This window comes from Rhodotorula toruloides (assembly GCF_000320785.1).
Source record: "Rhodotorula toruloides NP11 unplaced genomic scaffold Scaffold14, whole genome shotgun sequence".
Lineage (NCBI taxonomy): Eukaryota > Fungi > Basidiomycota > Microbotryomycetes > Sporidiobolales > Sporidiobolaceae > Rhodotorula > Rhodotorula toruloides.
Window position 1 is genome coordinate 92,424 of NW_015622974.1, and position 19,250 is coordinate 111,673.

At 61.3% G+C, this 19,250-nt stretch overlaps 8 protein-coding genes across 8 annotated transcripts; 4 read left to right on the plus strand and 4 right to left on the minus strand.

Moving 5' to 3' along the window:
- Positions 1-68: 68 nt before the first annotated feature.
- Positions 69-1,523, minus strand: RHTO_01562 (phosphatase 2a inhibitor i2pp2a; the record flags this gene model as incomplete). Its single annotated transcript, XM_016415243.1, has 5 exons — positions 69-222; positions 287-612; positions 721-926; positions 1,310-1,333; positions 1,433-1,523. 5 exons carry the CDS (start codon positions 1,521-1,523, stop codon positions 69-71), a joined length of 801 nt encoding a protein of 266 aa, XP_016272621.1.
- A 410-nt stretch (positions 1,524-1,933) lies between these two features.
- Positions 1,934-4,307, plus strand: RHTO_01563 (serine/threonine protein kinase Chk1; the record flags this gene model as incomplete). Its single annotated transcript, XM_016415244.1, has 10 exons — positions 1,934-2,279; positions 2,346-2,375; positions 2,433-2,497; positions 2,620-2,689; positions 2,770-2,865; positions 2,925-3,017; positions 3,127-3,328; positions 3,416-3,541; positions 3,609-3,723; positions 3,849-4,307. The coding sequence occupies 10 exons, from the start codon at positions 1,934-1,936 to the stop codon at positions 4,305-4,307; spliced, it is 1,602 nt and encodes a 533-aa protein (XP_016272622.1).
- Positions 4,308-4,592: 285 nt separating this feature from the next.
- RHTO_01564 (uncharacterized protein) lies at positions 4,593-6,174 on the minus strand (the record flags this gene model as incomplete). Its single annotated transcript, XM_016415245.1, has 7 exons — positions 4,593-4,703; positions 4,883-4,972; positions 5,050-5,115; positions 5,180-5,374; positions 5,451-5,684; positions 5,742-5,822; positions 5,881-6,174. 7 exons carry the CDS (start codon positions 6,172-6,174, stop codon positions 4,593-4,595), a joined length of 1,071 nt encoding a protein of 356 aa, XP_016272623.1.
- A 1,048-nt stretch (positions 6,175-7,222) lies between these two features.
- Positions 7,223-8,835, minus strand: RHTO_01565 (uncharacterized protein; the record flags this gene model as incomplete). Its single annotated transcript, XM_016415246.1, has 7 exons — positions 7,223-7,333; positions 7,405-7,437; positions 7,598-7,756; positions 7,820-8,026; positions 8,085-8,342; positions 8,401-8,481; positions 8,536-8,835. The coding sequence occupies 7 exons, from the start codon at positions 8,833-8,835 to the stop codon at positions 7,223-7,225; spliced, it is 1,149 nt and encodes a 382-aa protein (XP_016272624.1).
- A 524-nt stretch (positions 8,836-9,359) lies between these two features.
- Positions 9,360-10,996, plus strand: RHTO_01566 (coiled-coil domain-containing protein 130; the record flags this gene model as incomplete). Its single annotated transcript, XM_016415247.1, has 5 exons — positions 9,360-9,377; positions 9,511-9,650; positions 9,803-9,950; positions 10,069-10,150; positions 10,257-10,996. 5 exons carry the CDS (start codon positions 9,360-9,362, stop codon positions 10,994-10,996), a joined length of 1,128 nt encoding a protein of 375 aa, XP_016272625.1.
- A 484-nt stretch (positions 10,997-11,480) lies between these two features.
- Positions 11,481-14,566, plus strand: RHTO_01567 (uncharacterized protein; the record flags this gene model as incomplete). The annotated part of the gene is made up of 7 exons (XM_016415248.1): positions 11,481-11,492; positions 11,559-11,665; positions 11,723-12,272; positions 12,353-13,703; positions 13,786-13,990; positions 14,068-14,386; positions 14,513-14,566. The coding sequence occupies 7 exons, from the start codon at positions 11,481-11,483 to the stop codon at positions 14,564-14,566; spliced, it is 2,598 nt and encodes an 865-aa protein (XP_016272626.1).
- Positions 14,567-14,917: 351 nt separating this feature from the next.
- Positions 14,918-16,766, plus strand: RHTO_01568 (glycoside hydrolase family 16 protein; the record flags this gene model as incomplete). Its single annotated transcript, XM_016415249.1, has 9 exons — positions 14,918-15,098; positions 15,196-15,218; positions 15,339-15,401; positions 15,481-15,564; positions 15,618-15,767; positions 15,828-15,900; positions 15,957-16,259; positions 16,337-16,415; positions 16,532-16,766. The coding sequence occupies 9 exons, from the start codon at positions 14,918-14,920 to the stop codon at positions 16,764-16,766; spliced, it is 1,191 nt and encodes a 396-aa protein (XP_016272627.1).
- A 125-nt stretch (positions 16,767-16,891) lies between these two features.
- On the minus strand, positions 16,892-19,161 carry RHTO_01569 (uncharacterized protein; the record flags this gene model as incomplete). Its single annotated transcript, XM_016415250.1, has 3 exons — positions 16,892-17,493; positions 17,577-18,355; positions 18,413-19,161. The coding sequence occupies 3 exons, from the start codon at positions 19,159-19,161 to the stop codon at positions 16,892-16,894; spliced, it is 2,130 nt and encodes a 709-aa protein (XP_016272628.1).
- Positions 19,162-19,250: the final 89 nt, after the last annotated feature.

The window sequence follows — 19,250 nt, forward strand, 5'->3', positions numbered from 1 at the left end:
CACAAGCCGGCGATACCCTCGCGTATTACTCAACATAAGCTAGATCCAGTGCAGCGAACGAAGCGTGTCTACTTGCGCTGCTTCTTTTTGGGCCTCTTCTCCTCGTCCGACAGGTCAATCTCCTTCTTCGGGTCCTCGTCCTCGCTCTCGTCAAAGTCGTCGTCAAAGTCAAAGCCCTGGTCGTCCGAGTCGTCGTGGACCGCCGCAAGGCCGGCAGCGTACCTGGCGCGGCGAGCAGGACGCATTAGTTTCGGGAAAGACGAGAGGAAAGAGGGACCGGACTCACTCGGTCGCGTGCCCGTACCACTCGAGCAAGGACTCTCCCATAGTCGTGATGTCCTCGCCCTCCTCCTTGAACCAGTTGAAGAAGCTCCCCGGTCCCTCAAACTCGTCAAACTCCTCCTTGTCCGTCGCGAGCGACCGAGGCGCCTTCTTTGTCAAGTCGTGGTCGGCAGAGGTCCAGCTGATGGGCGTAGCGGAGGCAAGGTAGGTCGTCGCTTCGAGGTCGTAGGGCGCGGCGGGTTCGGGCTTGGGCGTGACGGACGAGGGAGCCGTCAGGGTGAGCTTCTTGCTCAAGACCGACTCCTTGAAGTACGGGTTCTTGCCGAAAGTCTGTACGAGTGAGCAGTCTTACGACGTGAGTCTCAGATCGCAATGGTCGAGCAGGTAGCGCGGCAGGAAAGCGGCACACAGAAGCGCAGGTCGAAAATCTCGACTCACGAACTTGACCTCGAACTCCCTAACATCCTCGCCATGCTCGATCGACACCTCCTTGAGGTGCTTGAGCGCGTCCTCGTCGACAGGGTCGATGAACTGGGCCATCGGGCCGCAGTTCTGGAGCGAGTTGTACCAGAACTGAGGGACCTTGGATGCGAGTTCGGCGCGGGCCTTGTAGACGGGCTTCTGGCGCTCGAGCTTGAACTTGTCTTTGAGGTGCGCAGAGCGAAAGTGGACGGGAGCCGGGGATGAAGGTTCGAAAGGGGTGGATGGAAAGGACATGTATGGGTCAGCGTTCGCCCAATCGAGGCGGACCGCACCTTGCTTCATCCGCATCATCCTTTCACGCCCGCTCTCCCACCCCCTGAGCCACGGGTCGCCCGAGCAAGTACAGCACGTTCCGCCCGTCCTGGACGAGTGACCAGGCGACAACGACAGCCACTTGGCTGAGCAGACTCTTCCAGTGGAGCGTCCAGCCCCTGTATACTACCTCAGATACCTTTGACCGTCCGCAAAGACGACGAGATCGCCCTGTCCTCCCCCTCGAGCAGAAAGAGCGATGAGGATGCGGGCGACGAGAGAAGCGACTCACAGGCCTCGAAGTGAACCTTGGCAGCTGCACACAACACCCCAAAGCTCGATCAGCATCCCTCACAACCTTCCACGGCCGCCATCTCCTGCCAGAGCTCCTCGAGATGAAGTTGGACCAACGCACCCTCGTTCAGGTTCTCCTCGAATTTGGAGGCTGCGTCGCCAAACGCCGCCTTGAGGAGGTCGATGCGGGCAGGAAGTTGCTCTGCAGACATGGTTCTAGCGGTGCAGAGCGGGTGTGGTGAAGCGGGGAAGGTCGACCCGAGCTGGCCAGGGGGAGTGGACAGGCCATGCGCAAAGGATGGCTCGGGCGCGTGCTAGTAGACTTCCAAAGCTTCCACGGGGACTTTCTAGCACAAGCACGACCAGCCAGACAGCGAGCGAGTCGTGCATTGCGAGTCCACCGCTTGACGCGACGAGAGGGGGAGTTAACGAGGCCACAAGATGCCAGGCGCGCCCAGCGAGATCCACGTACGTACGTACGCACTGCAAGACACGTCTTTGTGCGCTCTGGCGGCCGGCCAGCTCAGGTTGAGTGACTCGCGGAAAGCTAACCTCCTCTCTCGCTCGACCTCGTTCTTCTGCTCGCTCACACCGCTTAGCCGGCGCACTTGGGACAGCCACGATGAGTCCAGCACCTGCGCCGTCCTTCCCGCCGCTCATGGGCTACATCCCGCGCGAGCACATCGCCTCGGGCGGCCAGTCTTCCGTCTGGCGCGCACTCAACCTCTCAACCGAACACCACGCAGCGATGAAGGTCGTGCCGCTCCGGATATCGGCTGCGTCGTCTGATGCGCAGACGGCGGCTAAGGCGAAGCAGCTCGTCAGGGAAATGCGGATTCACGAGACCCTCCAGCACCGGAATATCCTCCGCCTGTTCGGGGGAGAGACGAGGGAGGACTGTACGGTCAGGGCGGAGAACGGAGGGGAGACGACGTGGCCGAGCGGGCTGTACATGCTGCTCGATTTGGGTGAGTGGAGTTGCACTCCCCGTAATATTCAGGCTGATCCCCCTCCGCTCGTCTCGCTTCGCACAGCTGATGGCGGTGACCTGTTCGACAAGATTAGTGCGCTACGTTCGCGCTTATTCGGAGCGTCGCGAATCTGACATAGAACTCCCGCAGCTCCCGACGTCGGCGTCGACAACGATATCGCGCACCTGTACTTCCGCCAACTCATCGCCGGGCTCGTGAGTCCATCTCCTTAGCATTCGTCGCATCCGCTTCCCCGTGTGATCACTTGACTCGCAACGAGCGTATGCGGTTAGTCAGTGGAGAGGAAGGAGGAGTCGCTGAATCGTTCCGCTCGCAGAAGTACCTGAACGGCCATGGCATCTGTCACCGCGATGTCAAGCCGGAGAACTGCCTCCTCGACGGTCACGGTGTGTTCACGACTTCGCGCTGTTGCGTTCTCCGTGGCGGTTCAAAGCGAGCGAGCTGATGCAATCGCGGACCCGCACAGGTAACCTCAAGATCTCGGACTTCGGCCTCGCAACGGTCTTCAAGTACAAGGGACAGGAGCGGCTACTGAAAGACCGATGCGGAAGTCCGCCGTACGGTACGTCCCGGTCTACGCGCTTCCTTCGAAATTCGCGTCTGAAGTGCTCTGTTCTGCAGCCGCGCCTGAACTGGCACGAGCGCAACCATACGCTGCGGAACCGATCGACGTCTGGAGTGCGGGTGTTGTGCTGTTTGCTCTCCTCTTCGGCAGTGAGTGCATGCCTTCTCTCGCTCAACGATCGCGGCAAGACGCGGTCGACCGTCAGATTCGACCCGACTTTGCCTCGAGAAGCGTTGCACTCACCGTCACGTCTCGCAGACACGCCCTGGGACGAACCCACCTCAAATTCTCCCGAATTCTCCGCCTTTCTCAGCGGCGAGATCTTCGCTCACGACCCATGGCGCCGGCTCGGCTCGGCTCGCTCGTCCGCCGTCGCGCAGATGCTGTTGGCGATGCTGACGGTTGACCCGGAGAAGCGCCCGAGGTTGAAGGACGTCGAGCGGATGGACTGGTACCTCCAGTGCGTCTCGCGCGAGTGTTGCTTCGGCTTACGCAGCCGCCTCTCTGACGGCTGCTTGACTGATTTGCCGCTCCTGTGATGGTGCAGGCCCAACCCGCTCCTCAACTCGGCGACAGGCCTCGTCGCGGACTCGAATGTCCTCATCACCCGCTTGCTTGCCACGCTCCACGCGCACGAGTACATCGGTCCTCCCGCCGAAGACTTCTCTGAAGTGTGCGTCGCGCGCTTACCCGGCCCCTCTCCGCTGAACCAGCGATACTGACTCGACTTCGCGGAACAGCGTTTCTGCTTCGCAACAACCGTCCGCGTCGGGCATGAACGCCATGCTCAGTCAGAAGATGAGCCAGCGCGGATTGGACCCGACGCAAGGCTTCACGAGCAGCTTGCAGCTTTACGTGCGTCTATCGTTTCGACGTCTCCCGCTTGGGGAACTGGTCGTGCTTGGCTTCGCGGTTGGACGGAGCGGTGGCCTTCGAGGAGGTTTCTGGTGACGGACATTGACGCGTATGCTCTTACGCAGTCCAAGCTCTCGATGGCGCCGACGCAGCGGACGAACCCGAACCTTACCCGCTTCTTCACGACCCAGCCTCTGCCCGTCCTCACTTCTCTCATCTCTCGTGCTCTCCAGTCACTCGACCTTCCCGCGCCTTCCTCGGCATCGAAACCTTACGAGCTTCTCTACCCTTCATCTACCTCCGCCCCCTCGCCCGAAGAAATCGCCTCTGCCTCACTCGGCACCCTCTTCTGCCGCTTCCGCATCCGAACAACCGACAAGCGCCGTCAAAAGCTCTTCTTCGGCATCACGATCGCCAAGTCTGTCCTGCCCAGCGACGACATGAACGGGATGGAGATTGACGGAGGAGGGCAGGAGGGATTCGATGTGGTCTGCCTGAAGAAGGAGGCGGATCCGCTCGAGATGAAGAGGGTCTGGAGGAAGATTGTTGAGCGGATGCCGGAAGGCGTGATCGTTGCGACGTGAGCGGGTGCGGCCGAGCAAGGGACGTGAATTCTGGCGCTTCGATCGTTGTTGTACGCTTCTATGCATCTCGCAGGCATCAGTTCTCCCGACCTTCGTTCGCCCGTTGTCTAACGAGCGAGGTTCGCCCGTCGCAGCCAGTCTCGCGCGCTTTGCGAAGGTTGAGTCGAGCGGTTCTCTTCCTGCAAGCGCTATCAAGCGGATCTCTCGCTGACAGTCGGACAGTGCTTCTGAACTGGGGAACGTAGTGATACAAAGGGCGCGACGAGCGATGGAAGATGGCCGACTTCAGAAAGCCCTCGACGCCCTCTCCGCCTCCCAAGTCTCCTTCGACGTGCCGATACGGCGCGCCATGCGGTGCGAGATGCGAGAGTACGGGTGGGAGAGCGAGAAGGTGGTCTGTAGACGGAGTGCGAGATCAGCGTGACGTCAACGGAGAAAGGAGGAAAGGAAACGCCTGACTGCTGAGTGGCGCGCCTTCGCTTGCACAAAAGCAAGCGCTCGCTTTGGCTGCGGTACGGTTGATACCGTCGTTAGCATCATTCTGCGCGCCCGAGACTGAAGCTCCGCTGACGTACCAGCTCGATCGAGTGTGCGCGTCCGGCCCACAGTTTGTTCTCTGCCGCTCGCAGCGTCTCCCACTCCTTGTCCCCTGACCCTTCCACTCCCTGAGCAGCGAGAGATACTCCTCTTTCCACCTATGCACCACGCCCGTGTCAAGCGACGTCCTGTGCAAGCAATGCACGATTGCGTCGACGTGCCGCTCGTAGACCCTCGCCGCGGCGGTGACCATGAGCTCTTCGGACTCGTGCTGCGGAAGAGAGTGTGAGGCTGAGCTGCTGCGACAGAAAGGCGCAGAGAGTAGATGGGCTCACGATCGTGCCCTCGCGAATGTCCTTGATGAGCTCGTCTGTGAGCTGAAGCGGGAGACGCGCGACGAACGGGAAGTCGAGCTGGCGGAGGTAGTTCGTCTTGACGGTAGGCGGCAGGGGAGACTCGGTGATGGTTGTCCTGAACTCGAGGTATCGCGCGCCGAGTTCCGCGTTGACGAGGAGCTGGGTAACGCTAGGCTGAACGCGAAGAACACGTTAACACAACCGAAACATGCGACGATGGAGAACTGCCAGCAGACATCTGTGGACGTACGAGCTTGTCTACCGGAGGCAAAGGCTCGAGGTTGGCGAGGTACGTGATATGCTCGAGCAGGACATCTTGCGCGGCGTGAGACAGGAAGTGGATGCGCTCGGCCTTGAGCCTGTCTGCCTGTGCGTTGGGGAGAAACCAGTGGGGACCGGGATGTCCTGCGTTGTGGTACCGCACGCGCAGGTTCTCCGTCTCGCGCATCATTGCCGCGTTATACCGCTCGGCTCGTGCGTCCGGCTGATGGGGTGATGCATCAATCTCAAAAAAGCGAAGGTCAAACGAGCGTCGGCGTACCTCGATGTACTTCACCGCGAACTTACCCTTCGGAACCGGCGCAACTTGGTCCAAACCGAGGGCATCAAAGCTCCTGAACACCTGCGTGAGACATTTGAGTCATCTGGACACACTCAGACGATGCAGTGAGCGAACATACGTTCAGGACGGCGGTACGGGCGGTTCCGTCCCCCAACTCGCGCAGGCCTTCCTCGCAACGAGTCCGAACATGCTCCCACTGCCGAGGGGTGAGCAACGTCCAATCCTCCTCGACATGCTGCCTCAGTGCATGGAGCCTGTTTTTGAGAGCGGTGGTCTTTTCGAAGGAACCAGCGATGAGGTCCAATAGCGCAAGAACGTCGTCCCGCTTCGAGTACGGCCAGGGCGGTCCTGGGCGTCGCAGGAGGACCTGCAGCGCGCGCTCAGGCTTCAAGTCGTGGAGTGTCGATGTCATCGGCGGGAGCAGGCCTGCAGGGAAAGCGGCGACTCAAAGAGCGCGAACGTGGAGCGTAAAGATCGGGGGAGAAGGATAGCGCGAAGTGTCCAAGCACGCGCAGAAGGCTGTGCGACGAGTCGGCAACTCCAGGGCAACTCCAGGGAGACTCCACGGAAACACCAGGGAACGTCCGCCCGCAAACGAGAGCGAGAACGACCAAGGCGAGCGCCGCAGACCCCCTCTTTTAGCTCTGCCTTTGAGCCTGCTGGGCAACTAGCCCGTCGCAAGACCGTCAGTCCAGCTCAGTTTGGTCTGCATGCTCCGCAGCGCGCGTCGGCGGATTCGGCGAGCGAGCGAGTCGAGAGGCGGCCCTCAGGTCAGGGACAGATGCGGGCGCTACTGATGTCACGGTCGTCGTTCGAAAGCACCTGAAGGTTCGTGCAAGCCTAGCATAGCTGCTCTGCGGCGAATAAAAGTGAGGAGGAGGCGTGAGAGCGAGGTTGGCCGTTGGCCGACGACACCGCTTGTCCTCTCGCCCAGAGTGCTGCTGTCGCCTGCTAGTCACGATTCGAAGGTCCAACAAGGTGCGTACAGGTCTTCCTTCTAACTCGGACGACGCCCGTTGACCCCGCTCGTCCGCCCCGCCGTCTTCATCAGTCGAAGCCGTTTGCGCGCGCCATGACGGCTTGTGGGACGGGCAACGCCGTATGACATAGTCAGATCCGTGCATGAACGCTGCCGGAAGGGGAGACTTCGCGACGTGAGTGGGCGCGGCTCAGGGGAGACGGAGAGAGACTTGAGGGACTGCGTCGCTGCGGTTCGATCGTTGTTGTACGCTTCTATGCATCTCGCAGCCATCAAGTCTTCCGGCCTTTGTTCGCGCGCCGCGTGACGAGCGTGTTTCGCTCGTCGCAGCCAGTCTCGTGCGCTTTGCGAAGGTCGAGTCGAGCGGTTCTCTTCCTGCAAGCGCTACTCAAGCGAATCTCTCGTTGACAGCCGGAGAGTCGGATGGACTGGGAAACGTAGTGATACAAAGAGCGCGACGAGTGATGGAAGATGGCCGACTCTAGAAGGCCCTCGACGCCCTCTCCGCCTCCCAAGCCTCCTTCGACGTGCCGATGCGGCGCGCCATGCGGTGCGAGATGCGAGAGTACGGGTGGGAGAGCGATAAAGGATCCTGCAGGACGGAGTGAAAGTTCGGCACCCGCAGACACTTAGGCGCAAGAGGAGAAGGGATGAACGGCGCACCTCTCGGTGACGGAAAGCGAGCGCGTGCTTCGGCTGCAGCGGCAAGTGTCAGTTGCGCTCGACGACGCGCTCAATGCGAAGAAGGTGTGCGGGCGTACCAGTTCTTCGATGGAGAGGGGAACTTTGACAATAAGGTCATTCTCCACCCGCTGCAATTCCGCCCACTCGGCAGCCATTCCTGCCGGCGACCAACCTGCTCCGTTCCTCCCTTGAGCGGCTTCAGATACTCCTCCTGCCACTTGTCCGTGGATTGCGGCCTAATAAACGTTGTGCGCAGGCGACGAACGACTGCGTCAACTCGCTTGGTGTAGATCTTGACGGCGGCGGTGCCGGACAAGTGCGCCAGGGTGGGCTGCAAAGGAGAAACCGAGTTCAGCGCGGCTGCAGGATGAAGTCCAAGGGAAGAGCTGCCCACCTGACGTCCTTCTTCGGCAGCGATCTCGAGAGCGTTTGTGATCTCGACGAGGAGCTCAAGGGGCAGAGTCGTGATGTAGGGGAAGTCGAGGACCATCTCGTACTGCGTGTTGACCGCAGGAGGAAGACGACAAGCGGAGACGGCCTTCTTGATCTTGATGTAAGAGGCGGCGAGCTCCGCATTGACGAGGAGCTGGTCGGGGCTGGGCTGTCAGGCGTTACATCACGTCAATACAGATACGCAGCGAAGAAGAGAGGGTGCGCACCAGCTCATTTATGGCCGGCATGGGGTTAAGGTTGGCGATGTACTCGACGTGCTCAAGGAGGGCATTCTGCGCGCCCTCCGACAGCAGACGAAGGCGTTCTGCCGAGAGAGCACCTTCGGAATGGCTCGGTGTTTGCAGGAACCAGAAGCACGCCCCGGAATGTGTTCCGCTGAGGCGACCAGCATCTGCATACCGACGCTGCAAATCCCTCGCCCGCTGTGTAAGCGTTTTGAAGCAGAGAAAGCTCTTCTCGTCCGCCTGATGAAATAAGGCAGCGTCAGAAGCGCAGCTTGTGGACTTTGAAGCAGAGACGGACCTCGACTGTGCCGCCCATGCTGAAGCGGGTCGGATGCTCCGTGTAACCACCCACCGCGAACACATTGACGAGGCCGAGATGCTGAGATGCAATTCAGGTCAGCACCGTAGTATCGACTAGCGGAGCAAGACCGACCTTCATGTTATCCCGGATGCCCGCTCCTTCGAAAAGACGGCGCAACATCTCTTGGCATGCCGACCGGAAGTGCTCCCACTGGCGAGGCGCGACTACCGACCACAACAGTCCCGCGCGATCTTGCAGGACTTCGAGCCGCCCCTCGAGGTCTTTGCTCTTCTTGTTGCGGTTGAAACGAACCAAGTAGTCGACAAGGGCGAGGGCCTCCTCCGACGTCGGATATGGCCACGCCGGCTTCGGTCGACGTAGGAGGACTTCGCGGAGTCGCTCGGGCTTCTTGTGGTCGAGCGCTGAGGCCATGAGCGCGAGTAGCGAGGATCACGTCGGAAGGGAGAGGGAAAGAGACACGAAGGAGGGAAGCGAGGAGCTCAAACTTCCGAGGGATGCGGCGTAATCGGTGTCGAAACTGCCGAGCATGAGAGCGAGGCTTGCGAGGTCACGGCGAGTCCGAGACAAGGAGAGGCAATGAGGGAGCGATCGCGCCGTCCCAGTACTCTGTCCCTGCTGACCGCGTAGTTCTACGTAGTCTCTGATTGAATGGCACTCGCTGAAATCTTCGCATATTTGCAGCAGCGCGCTAGGCCTGTGGCGCGAGTCGTCGCAGCCGGGCAGAGAGCGAAGTCGAGGAGGAGTTCACCGTCTCCGGGGCGAGCAGAAGCGTTGGCCCTAGCGTAGCAGCAGGCTGGTCAGATCGAGCTGTCACCCTCGGCTTAGCAAAGGCTTGTCGTCGCTGGGTCGCCGTGAGGAGGCGGAGCGAGAGCGACGTTGGCCATCGACACCGCTCCTCGTCGCATTCAGGCTGTTTTTGCGCGTCGCTGGTCAGGATGCAAGGGTTCAACAAGGTGCGTAGGACCGTCCCTGTAACTTCCACGACGCCCGCTGACCCCGTTCGTCCTCCCCGCCCTTTTCATCACTTTCGTGGTACTCGACCTCGACAACGCCGCTTGCTGCCTTGTGCCGACTCTCACGACACAGTACTACCCGCCAGACTACGACCCGAACGAGCACAAGTCGCTCAATGGGTATCACGGCAAGCATGCGCTCGGCAAGCGGGCGCACAAGATCGACCAGGGCATCCTCGTCGTGCGGTTTGAGCTGCCCTTCAACATCTGGTGGTGCGTACAGAGTCACTCTCACATCGTACGGCGAGCGAAGCGGCTGACAACTGTCGATCCTGCTTCATTTCCGACTCACTGCGTCTTGCCCCTTGCTCTCGTCCGTCTCGCCTCCCTTCATTCCCCTTCCTTTCGGCGCGCACTGCCTTCAGCAACCACTGCTCCGCCCACATCGGCCAAGGCGTCCGCTACAACGCCGAGAAGAAGAAAGTCGGCAACTACTACTCGACGCCGATCTGGTCGTTCCGGTTCAAGTGCCATCTGTGCAGCGGGAGGATAGAGATACAGACGGATCCGCAGGTACGTTGAGCGTGACTTCCTGTGCCATCGGTGTGTTCGGCTGCAATCACGCGGTGCCGGACTCGTTGTTGTCGCTTCGGATGTGGCTTGTCGCTGATCGCGCTTCCTCCATTTGCAGAACACCCGATATGTCGTCACTGAAGGTGCAAAGCAGAAGATGGAGGAGTGGGATCCGGCGGAGAACGGACAAATGGTTATCGGTGAGTACTCGATAGCCTGCGCTTGTTGTCCTTGGCTCGCTTCATGCGTGGTGTCCGGGTGACTGGGTTCGGTCAGATTGGGTACTCATTGTTGACCTATCCACAGACAACGCCGCCTCGACGTCTACCGCCCCACCTGATCCCTTCGCCTCGCTCGAAAAGACCGTCACGCAAAAAGCTGCCGCTCTCTCCGAAGCTCAACGCCTCTCCGCCCTCCAGGAGCAGAACGACAGTCATTGGTCCGACCCCTACGCCGCCTCGACCGCCCTGCGCTCCTCCTTCCGCAAAGCGAAGAAGGTCCGGCTCGAGAGCGAGTCGCGCGCCGAGGGGACGAGGGGGAAGTTTGCGCTTGGTGAGAGGATCAGGACGGAGGATTTGAGGACGCCGGCGAGGGGGAGTGAGGAGAGTGAGTGGGAGAAGAGGGAGTGGGTGAGGGCGAGAGGGGAGATGGAGCGTGCGAAAGAGGAGGAAGGGCGGAAAAGGCGGAGACTGGAAGAGCAGGTCGGCTGGCAGGGCGGAAAGGTCGAGTCCGAATCGTCGACGCGGCGACTAAGCGTCGGCGGCTCGAGCCGGGATACGTCGAGACGGACGACGAAGGCGCTTCCCTCGGCCTCATCCTCCTCTCGCTCGCTTATCCCCCGATCCACCTCTGCGCCATCCTCCCTGTCGTCTCGAGGGACATCCAACCCAGCCGCCAAAGCCCTCCACTCAAAACTCGCGCTCGCCTCGGCCATCAAGAACGACCCTTTCGCCTCGCCTCTCGCTCGAGGAAGTCTTCCAAGGAGCGTATCGTCCAGCAGCGGGCTCGGCGCGGCTGTCAAGGTGGTCAAGCGGTCGAGGGAGTAGAGTGTCGGGGTCTGTCTGTCCATAGCCTGTTGTTGTCACGTCGCAATTGCAACTTTTCTCGTTCGTGTCGAGGTGAGTTGAACGGGACTTCCCTCTGTTCGCTCTTTGCACTCGTTCGGTTCGTACAGTGAGTCGAAGTATCTCTCTTGAGCTGCTCTCGTGACGCACCGCTCACATACCTCGCCTCGCACAGGAGTCTCGCTCGTCGTCGCCGCCCCACTTCCTCCTCCCCCTCTCGCTGCCTTCAACTCTCACGGCTTGATCGCTCTTTTGCTGCTCGTACGGACTGTTCTGAGCCTACGATACGCGCTCACCCTACAGCAACAGCTCCCTCGGCTCTGCACACGCCTCGCAGCCTCTTCATCGCTCGCTCTCGAACCTCCTCTTCTCGTTCAACACTCGCCCTCGGTACAGCTGACGGTGACGGCAGCGGGTGGAAGAACAGGGCTGAACGGGCAATCTGCATCCGCAGGCAACCCGCACGATGGCCAGCGAAGTGAGTTCAGTCGTTGAGGTTCAACGTGATGGAAGAGCCGGCTGACACTGAGAGCTCTCCAAACAGGCGCGCGTCCCTCTCTCGGACGCCTTGAACCGCCAGAGCTCGGTCAGGACGAGCGAGGCGAGTACGACTGCGCGGGAAGTGCAGGCGGACGAGAATGCGAGGCAGCGGTGCGCTCCCTTCCATTTTGCGCTTTCCTGCGGCTCCTCCGCTAACCAGCTCTGCAGCTCGATAACACCACGCCGCCAGGCTCCGCCACCCCCCGCGACCACCGCATACCCCGCTACGTTGTCGACTCCACCTGGCTCTCCCTCTCTTCGCCGTACTCGCACGACCTCCTCCTCTTCATCCTCCTCCACTTCAGCCGCTCCTCGCACAGCAATGCCTCGCCACCGTCGTACTAAGTCGTCCTCCTGTATTCACGCGCCGATCCCGCCGCCCGTCTACCCCGTTCGCTCGCAGCCTATCGGTCTCTCCCGCTCGTCCTCCCTCACCGGCTCGATTTCTGACCGACTGAGCGGCGCAGAGTCGGTACCTATGAGTCCAACTATCAGCGGCGGGCTGATGAGGCGCACCCTGAGCATTGAGGACTTTGAGTCGGTCGACGATGCGGAGGAGAACGAGTCGGTCGAGTCGCCGGCATCGCCCAGGCCGCTGCTAACGCACAGAAGCGAGAGTCTGCCGTGCTTCCCGCCTGAGCAGAAGGAGGAAGAGGCGGAGAAGGCGGACAGGCTGGGCAGGAAGGCGGTCAGCGAGGACGAGTTGGCGTCGCTTCCGGTGAGTGCGATACAGGACAAACGTTAGCGGAGCCACTTCATGGACGAAGCTGACTGAGTTCTTCGTGCCGCTGCCTCTAGCCCAATCCGAAGCTCTGGCTCCCCTCTCACCTCTCGCTCTACCTCGCTTCTCACCTCTCGCTGCCCCCGCCTATGCGCGCCGACATCTCCTCCTTCATTTCCTCGTCCCGCCTCTCCGGTCGCACGTTCCTTCGCCTGCGCGAGCAAGACCTCGAGGAGCTTGGGGTGAATATTAGATGGAGGAAGGCGCTGATGGCGCAGCGCGAGCTTCTGAGACGGGAGGCGCTTGGCGGACGCGTCCTGTGGGGCTTCGGCAGCTCCACGGAAGCCGTCGAGCACGAGAGCCCGGTTGAGGGTGCTGCGTTGGGACATGCGCGTCGCAGGTCGGTCGACGTCGAAGGGTCAGCGGACGAAGACGAGTCGTCGAAGGAGGAATGGAAGCGGTCCTGGCGTCGCGCTCTGGCGGCAGAAGGCGGCGACGGTCGCTCACGCGTTCAAGGACTCAGGAAGACCTTCGAAGCGGTCGAGGAGCTGAGCGAACGCGGTTCTCCCGCCGCAAGTCCAGAGAAGAAGGGTTCTCTTACGCCACGAAGGAGGCGCGAGTACCCTCGCTCGCCGTACGTCTTCCCGCCTACGTCGCCAACCAAGCATGGACGCAGCGATTCGACCGCGTCGGATCTTAGTGCGGCCAGTGTCGACTCGGTTGGCGGGACGTACGATGGCTTTGCGGCGAGCTCGAGGAGGCCGCATATGAAGCAGCTTTCGCTTGCTTCGTCGTCGTCGAGTAGCAAGGCGTCGTCGCGGACTTCGTTGCGCCTCGAGGATGCCTTCGGCTCATTGCCCTCGAACGAGGCGCTCATTCCGTCTCACTCGGCCTCGACTTCGTCCTTCTCTCCTACACTCGTGACCTCGCCTATCGATCTCGCCAAGCCTTCGCTCGACGTCTCGACAGCTCAAGGCTCTCTCCTCATTCCCGCCATTCGCGGCGACGATACGATCAAGACTGCCCGCGATACTGCCAATAGGCGCCGTGTCTCCTTCTACGACACCGACCCCCTCTCGTCCGCCACTCCAGCACAGCCGAACGAGGCGGAAGACATCGAGGCTGACGAAGCGGAGGAGACGCTCCGTCCCGTCCGCGCGCAAAACACGAGTGCCGGCTCCGCCGCTGGCTTCGCAAGTCCGCCCATGTCACCAACGAAAGGCTCTCTCGCGCTCGCCGAGCTGTTCGGGCTCGACGTCCCCGCCGGTCTTTCCGCGTCGGCGTCTGCGAAGGCTGCGGACGAAAAGAAGGACGAGGCCGACTTGATGACGATGTTTGTGTCGGATAGGCATGGCGATGCGGGCGATGAGAGCGATGAGACGGCGTCGAGGGAGAGGAGGAAGAAAGGCAGTCTTGTGCTGATCAAACGTGCGTGCCACCCTTCACCGAGTCCATCGTTACGCTGCTCAGACGCGCGCTGATCAACTTGACGTGCTGTTGTGCTGCACAGGCTCGCAATTCCACGCACTCCAGCAGCGGATCGACGAAGTCGAAGCCCAGCTCGCCCTCGCTCTCTCCAACACGCCCTCGTCAGCCGGTCGCTCAAGGTCGCACTCTGTCCATGGGCAGGAAGACGAAGACGCTGAGGAGTGGGCATACAAGGGCGACATGGTTGGCGAGGAGACGATTGGAAGGCTCGAGGGGAAGCTCCATGGGTGCCTTGGCGATTAGATCCGATGTTGCTGAACCCTAGGAGGCCCTCGCTGACATAGTCTTCCGCTGTGAACCACAGACTCGAGTTACAAGCCCAGACGCTGAGCGACCCTTCCCTCCCTTCCTCGCCCTCTCCCTCCGCTCGCGCCTTTGCCTCATCCGCCTCCAACTCGACTTCTCCCTCCGTCCATACTCGCTCTCGCTCCTCGACCCACACGCGCACCCGCACAGCCTCGACGCAGACGAGTCCGTCGATCTCGACTCGTCTCCGTCGTAGGAAGCCATCCGAGGGAGCCGAAGTCTGGGACGTCGGTGCCGGTCCGCCCGCTGGCTGGCCTAACATCGAGGGCTGGAGGCAGCTGAGCGGGTATGTCGTCGCTGCGAGTATCGGGATTGGGGTGAGTACGCCTTTGCCGTTCCTCCCGCTCGGCGTATCGGCACTCTCCGTCGCTCGAGCGAGTCTCGCAGCGTGTCCACCAAAGCTTGGAAATGTATAGATAGCTGACGGCCTACTCGCTGCACAGATCGTCGCCGGAGAAGTCGTCGCTGCGAAACTCTTTGGCTTGCGGCGCCGCTAGTCCTCCTGCCGCTCTTCGCCTTGCGTTTCTCCTGCCGTGACACATCCATATGTATCTTCTTTACAGTCTCGGGGCTCTTATATACCACTGTCCACGCCCGACACCCGCCTCTTGTCGTTGTTCCGCTTGCCTCTGCTCGTCTCTTGGTCGTCCTATCCCCTCTGTCGTTTTTCGCCTCTCGCACCGTTTGCATTGCAGTACTGTCCAGCTTGACCCCTGCGAGCAACGGTTTGAAGGACTTGGCGTCCATCCGCTCCTCGGAAGGTCAAGCACGGAGATAATCGTTCGACCCGCTCACACCACGCTCGTTCTGCCTTTTTGCCTGCCAGGACTGCTGCTAGCGTGTGGACGATGCCCGCCCGCCACACAAAGGGGCGCACACAGCCGCGCCGCACCTCCCTCACCGCTCCCTCGACTCTCGCAGCGCTCGCAGCGCTCCTCGCCATCGCACGCCTGCCGAGGGCGGATGCAGCCTACAAGCCGCTGAAGACGTACGCCGGGAGCAACTTTTTCGATGCGTGGGACTTCTACGGTGCGTGGTCGCTCCTTGATGGGGGTTCCGCGTTCGCCAGCGGAAGTGGGATGTGGGACTCGCTTGGCTGACCTCGTTCGCTGTGTCTGGTGTGCAGGTCACTACGACAACTTGACAAACGTGCGTACACGCCGCCGTCTCTACGCTGTCGCGTTGTTGCGCCCGCTCCCTCGGCTCCTTCAGCTTCCGGCTCGCCAAATATACCGAACTGACTCCTTCCATCTCGACTGCGTGTTGCAGGGCGATATCGACTTTGTCAACCGGACAGACTCGAGCGATCTGGCGTACATCAACTCAGCAGGCGTGAGTTGTCGCCCCTCTTCCGTTGCTCGAGTCTCGACGGTCCGTTGCGCGGCAAGCTGATCTGCGAGGGCACGCGTAGAATGCCATCATCAAGATGGACAACACGAGCACCGTCCTGTACCCGAACAAGCGACGAAGCGTGCGGATTCAATCGCAGGACACGGTGCGCATTCCTGTCTTTCTCCTCACCGTCCCGCTGACCTTGTCCCCCTGCAGTACCCGATCGGCTCGCTCTGGGTTTTTGATTTCGTGCACGTGCCGTACGGCTGCTCCGTCTGGCCGGCGGCGTGGTCTCAGGCGACCGTCTGGCCTCAAGGCGGCGAAATCGACACTTTCGAAGGCGTCAATCTGATGCAGACCAATCAGGTGCGCCTTCAGATCTTCTTGTCGAGCCAGGCGCACAGACTAATCCGCTTGCGAACACAGTACGCCTTGCACACGACGAGCGGATGTACCAACTCGAACTCGTCGGCAAGCAACTTCACCGGCACGCTGACTTGTGCGTGCGATGCTCCTCCCGTCCGCAAGTATTGAGCTGATGTCCTCGCGTCATAGACGGCGACTGCGACACCTCCGCGAACTCCAATTCAGGCTGTACCATCCTTGACCCGCGCACCTCTTCCTACGGCGCGGCCTTCGCCTCGAACGGCGGCGGAGTCTACGCGACCGAGTTCTCCAAGAACGGTATCTCGATTTGGTTCTTCCCGCGCGCCAACGTCCCGTCCGACTTGTCGTCGAACTCGTCTGCGCCGAACCCGACGGGCTGGGGAGAACCGGCGGCGAGGTATGGAGGGAGCAGCTGCGACGTGCCGACGTTCTTTGCGCCCCAACATCTCGTTATTGACATCACGGCGTGCGGTGAGTCGAGCTCGCCCGCTGCTCTGGCCTGCATGCGCGAGGCTGATGTGTGCCTTCTCCGCTTCCTTCCCTCACAGGTGACTGGGCGGGCCATGTGACGAACACGACGGGATGCCCGCTCAAGACCGACCTTTGCTACACCTCGTTCGTTCTCAAGTGGGTCCGCTTCCTCCCGCTGACCTTCGCAATCTCGCTTTCCGTTTCACCTCGCCCTCAGGTGCTCCCCCCGCTCTGTTGAGCGCGACACTGACTGTTGCTTGTCCGTCACGTAGCTCGAGCAACTACAACACAGCCTACTTCGAAATCCCCTCGATCCGCGTCTATTCCAACGCCGACCTCGCAGCCAACTCTTCCGCTTCAGCCACCGCCACGAACACCGCGACCTCCGCTTCCGCCTCGGGCTCGAGCGCGGTGAAGAGTGCGGCAGGGCGCACGAGGGCAGGAAGCTCGCTGGAGGCGGTTGTTGCGGGAGCCGCCGTGCTGATCGGCGGATGGGCGTTGCTGTGATGGGGAAGGAGGTTGTAACAGACACTGCATTGGATTTGTCGCGAGGTCCTTTGCGCTGACTGCTCATCGGACGGTTCGGGGAGGGAGAAGCGAGAGAGGTCCGACTGCAAGCAAGGCGAGGATAATCAAGTCAAGCTAAGCCCGTCCACTCCATCCCAAGCCAGAGCACTCCTCCTTCGAGCGTTGCTGCACATGCCATCGCTGTCCTCCTCATCCGATCCAGCCGTCAAATCAAGCGTCTCAACCCTCCTCAAGACCATCTTCTCCTTCCTTCTATCGATACACACCCTGACCTCCTGATTCATCTCCCGCTCGATCTCCTTCTCTCGCTCCGCGTAAGGGTCGGCGTCGTGCTCGCCGAGATAGGCCCAGGGGGACTTGATGCGTTCGGGGTGGACCCAGTGCGAGGGAGGGGTATACCGCGGCGAGGTGGGCGTGGCGCTGCGACTGGCGACGCTGAGATGCTCTGAGCGCGGAGAGGTAAGGCCGAAAGGAGTTGGCGAGAGAGCAATGCGAGACGGAAGTTCATCGTTGAGGAAGTCGTCGGAGAGTGGATCGTCGGGAACGTGAGATTGGAGACGGGCCGTGCGGTCGAAGTTGGATGCGAGAGTATCGAAGTTCATTTCGCGCGTCGCAAGCTCGCTCGCCTTGTCCGACGCCGTTGAAGACTCGTTCGAGGTGACACCGCCGCCGCGAAGCCGGAAGGCGACAGAGCGGGCGGGAAAGTCTGCGCAAGGTCGCGATTGAGAAAGCGGATCAGCGTGTGCCTCGCTCGGTGCGAACACCGCCAAAGGACCTCGCGCAACTCACCGAAGTGCCCAGTCGAAGCTGCTCCTGCATCCTTGCCCACCTCCTCCGCCATTGCCAGTTCCTTCTTCCGCTTCTCAACGTCGAGAACCTTGACGACTTTGCCGCGGCAGCGCAGCATACCCTTCTTTGCATCAAACTCGACCGCCTCCTTTCCCTCGTCCTCCTTCATTTGGACTTGGAGAACCATCATCTCGGTGCGATGACCCTGCTCGTCCGTCTGCCCAACCTCCGACCAGTCGACGACATCGTAAGGCGCGAGAAGCGAGACGAGTTCGACGCGCGTAAGGTCCGAGGGAAGCGGTCCGAGGAAGACGGCCGGAGGGCGGGAAGCGGCGATGATGTCGCGTTGGATTTGGCGGTTGGGAATAGCAGGGTCGGCGAGAGGGCCGTGGTGGCGGAAGCCAGTTGGCTCGTCGACGATCGAAGGCGAGGCAGGAGGCGAGATGAGGAGGATCTTACTGCCCTCGAGACCACTCCTGAACTTGCCATCCTGCGCAGTCTGGTTGCCGGCCGTGCGTTGCTGCGGTCTCGTAAGACGCATTGCGTCGAGGAACCGCCTTGCTTTGTCGGAAGCCGAATCGACGACTGTCGAGCCGAACGTCGCCTCGTCCGGGTGGGCGACCGCCATACCTTTGCAGGCTGGATCTTCGGTTGCTGAGCCGACGTGAACCTTGATCGCGGAAAGGGTGGACTCGCGAGACGGAGAAGGCGAGACGAGGGAAGCAGGCGCGTCCGGGTCGAAGCAGTCGTGGTCCCAACGACCGTCGTCCTTCGTCGACCTGCGTGGAGTCCGAGTCAGTGAGCTTGTCGCGGAGAGCTTGAGAGACTAGGCGCACCTCTTGCTGACGGCGTGAGCCTTGTTGCCGTGGTTGTACCGCTGCTCGAACTGCTCCTCATCCAGCTCCATCGCATCCTCCGCCTCTTGCTTCATCCGCTTCTCGACGAACCTCTCGTCGATCTTGCTGGCTCCCACCATCTCTGGCGCCTTCCGCTTGAGCTTGACCGCTCCGCCCCTCGTAGTTCCCCTCGACCTTCCCAACTCGCCCTCTTCCTCGACCGTCTCTTCAAACGTGCCCTTCCGGCCGCCCCGAACCTCCTTGGGCGACTCGAAGAACCCATACGACGCTGTGCCAAGCGGGACCGAGACGATGTCCGACGTCCCCTGCCGCCAACTCGAACGAATGGCCGGACTCCTCGACGAGTCGAAGAAACGGATCGGCGCGCGCTCAGTCGTGGCGTACATGAGGTCTGGGCTGCGAGATCGGTCTCGGAAAATTCGACGCGAGCGGTAGTCGCGGTCCCTGTAGCGGTCCGGTGTAGGCGACCTCGTCCTCCTGCGACGGCGAGGAGGAGGCGAAGGAGTGTCGGAGCGGCGGTAGCGGCGAGCGCAGCGGTCGTCCCGGTCGTAATAGTCGCGAGAACGACGTCGGTAATCGTCTCGGTAGCTGTACGAGCGGCGGGGGGGAGAGGGAGAGCGGCGACGAGGGTGTCGTGGAGGAGACGGAGTTCGCGGGTGGTGACGGCGAGAGTGGCTCGGAGGTGGCGTCGGAGAGCGGTATCGGGCCCATCGGGGACCCGAAGGCATGGCTGGAGCTGGTTGAGGCGAAGAAGATTGAGCCGAGTGAGGTGAAGAGACGAAGGGAGCGCGGGAGATGGGGCGAGGAAGGACGAGAT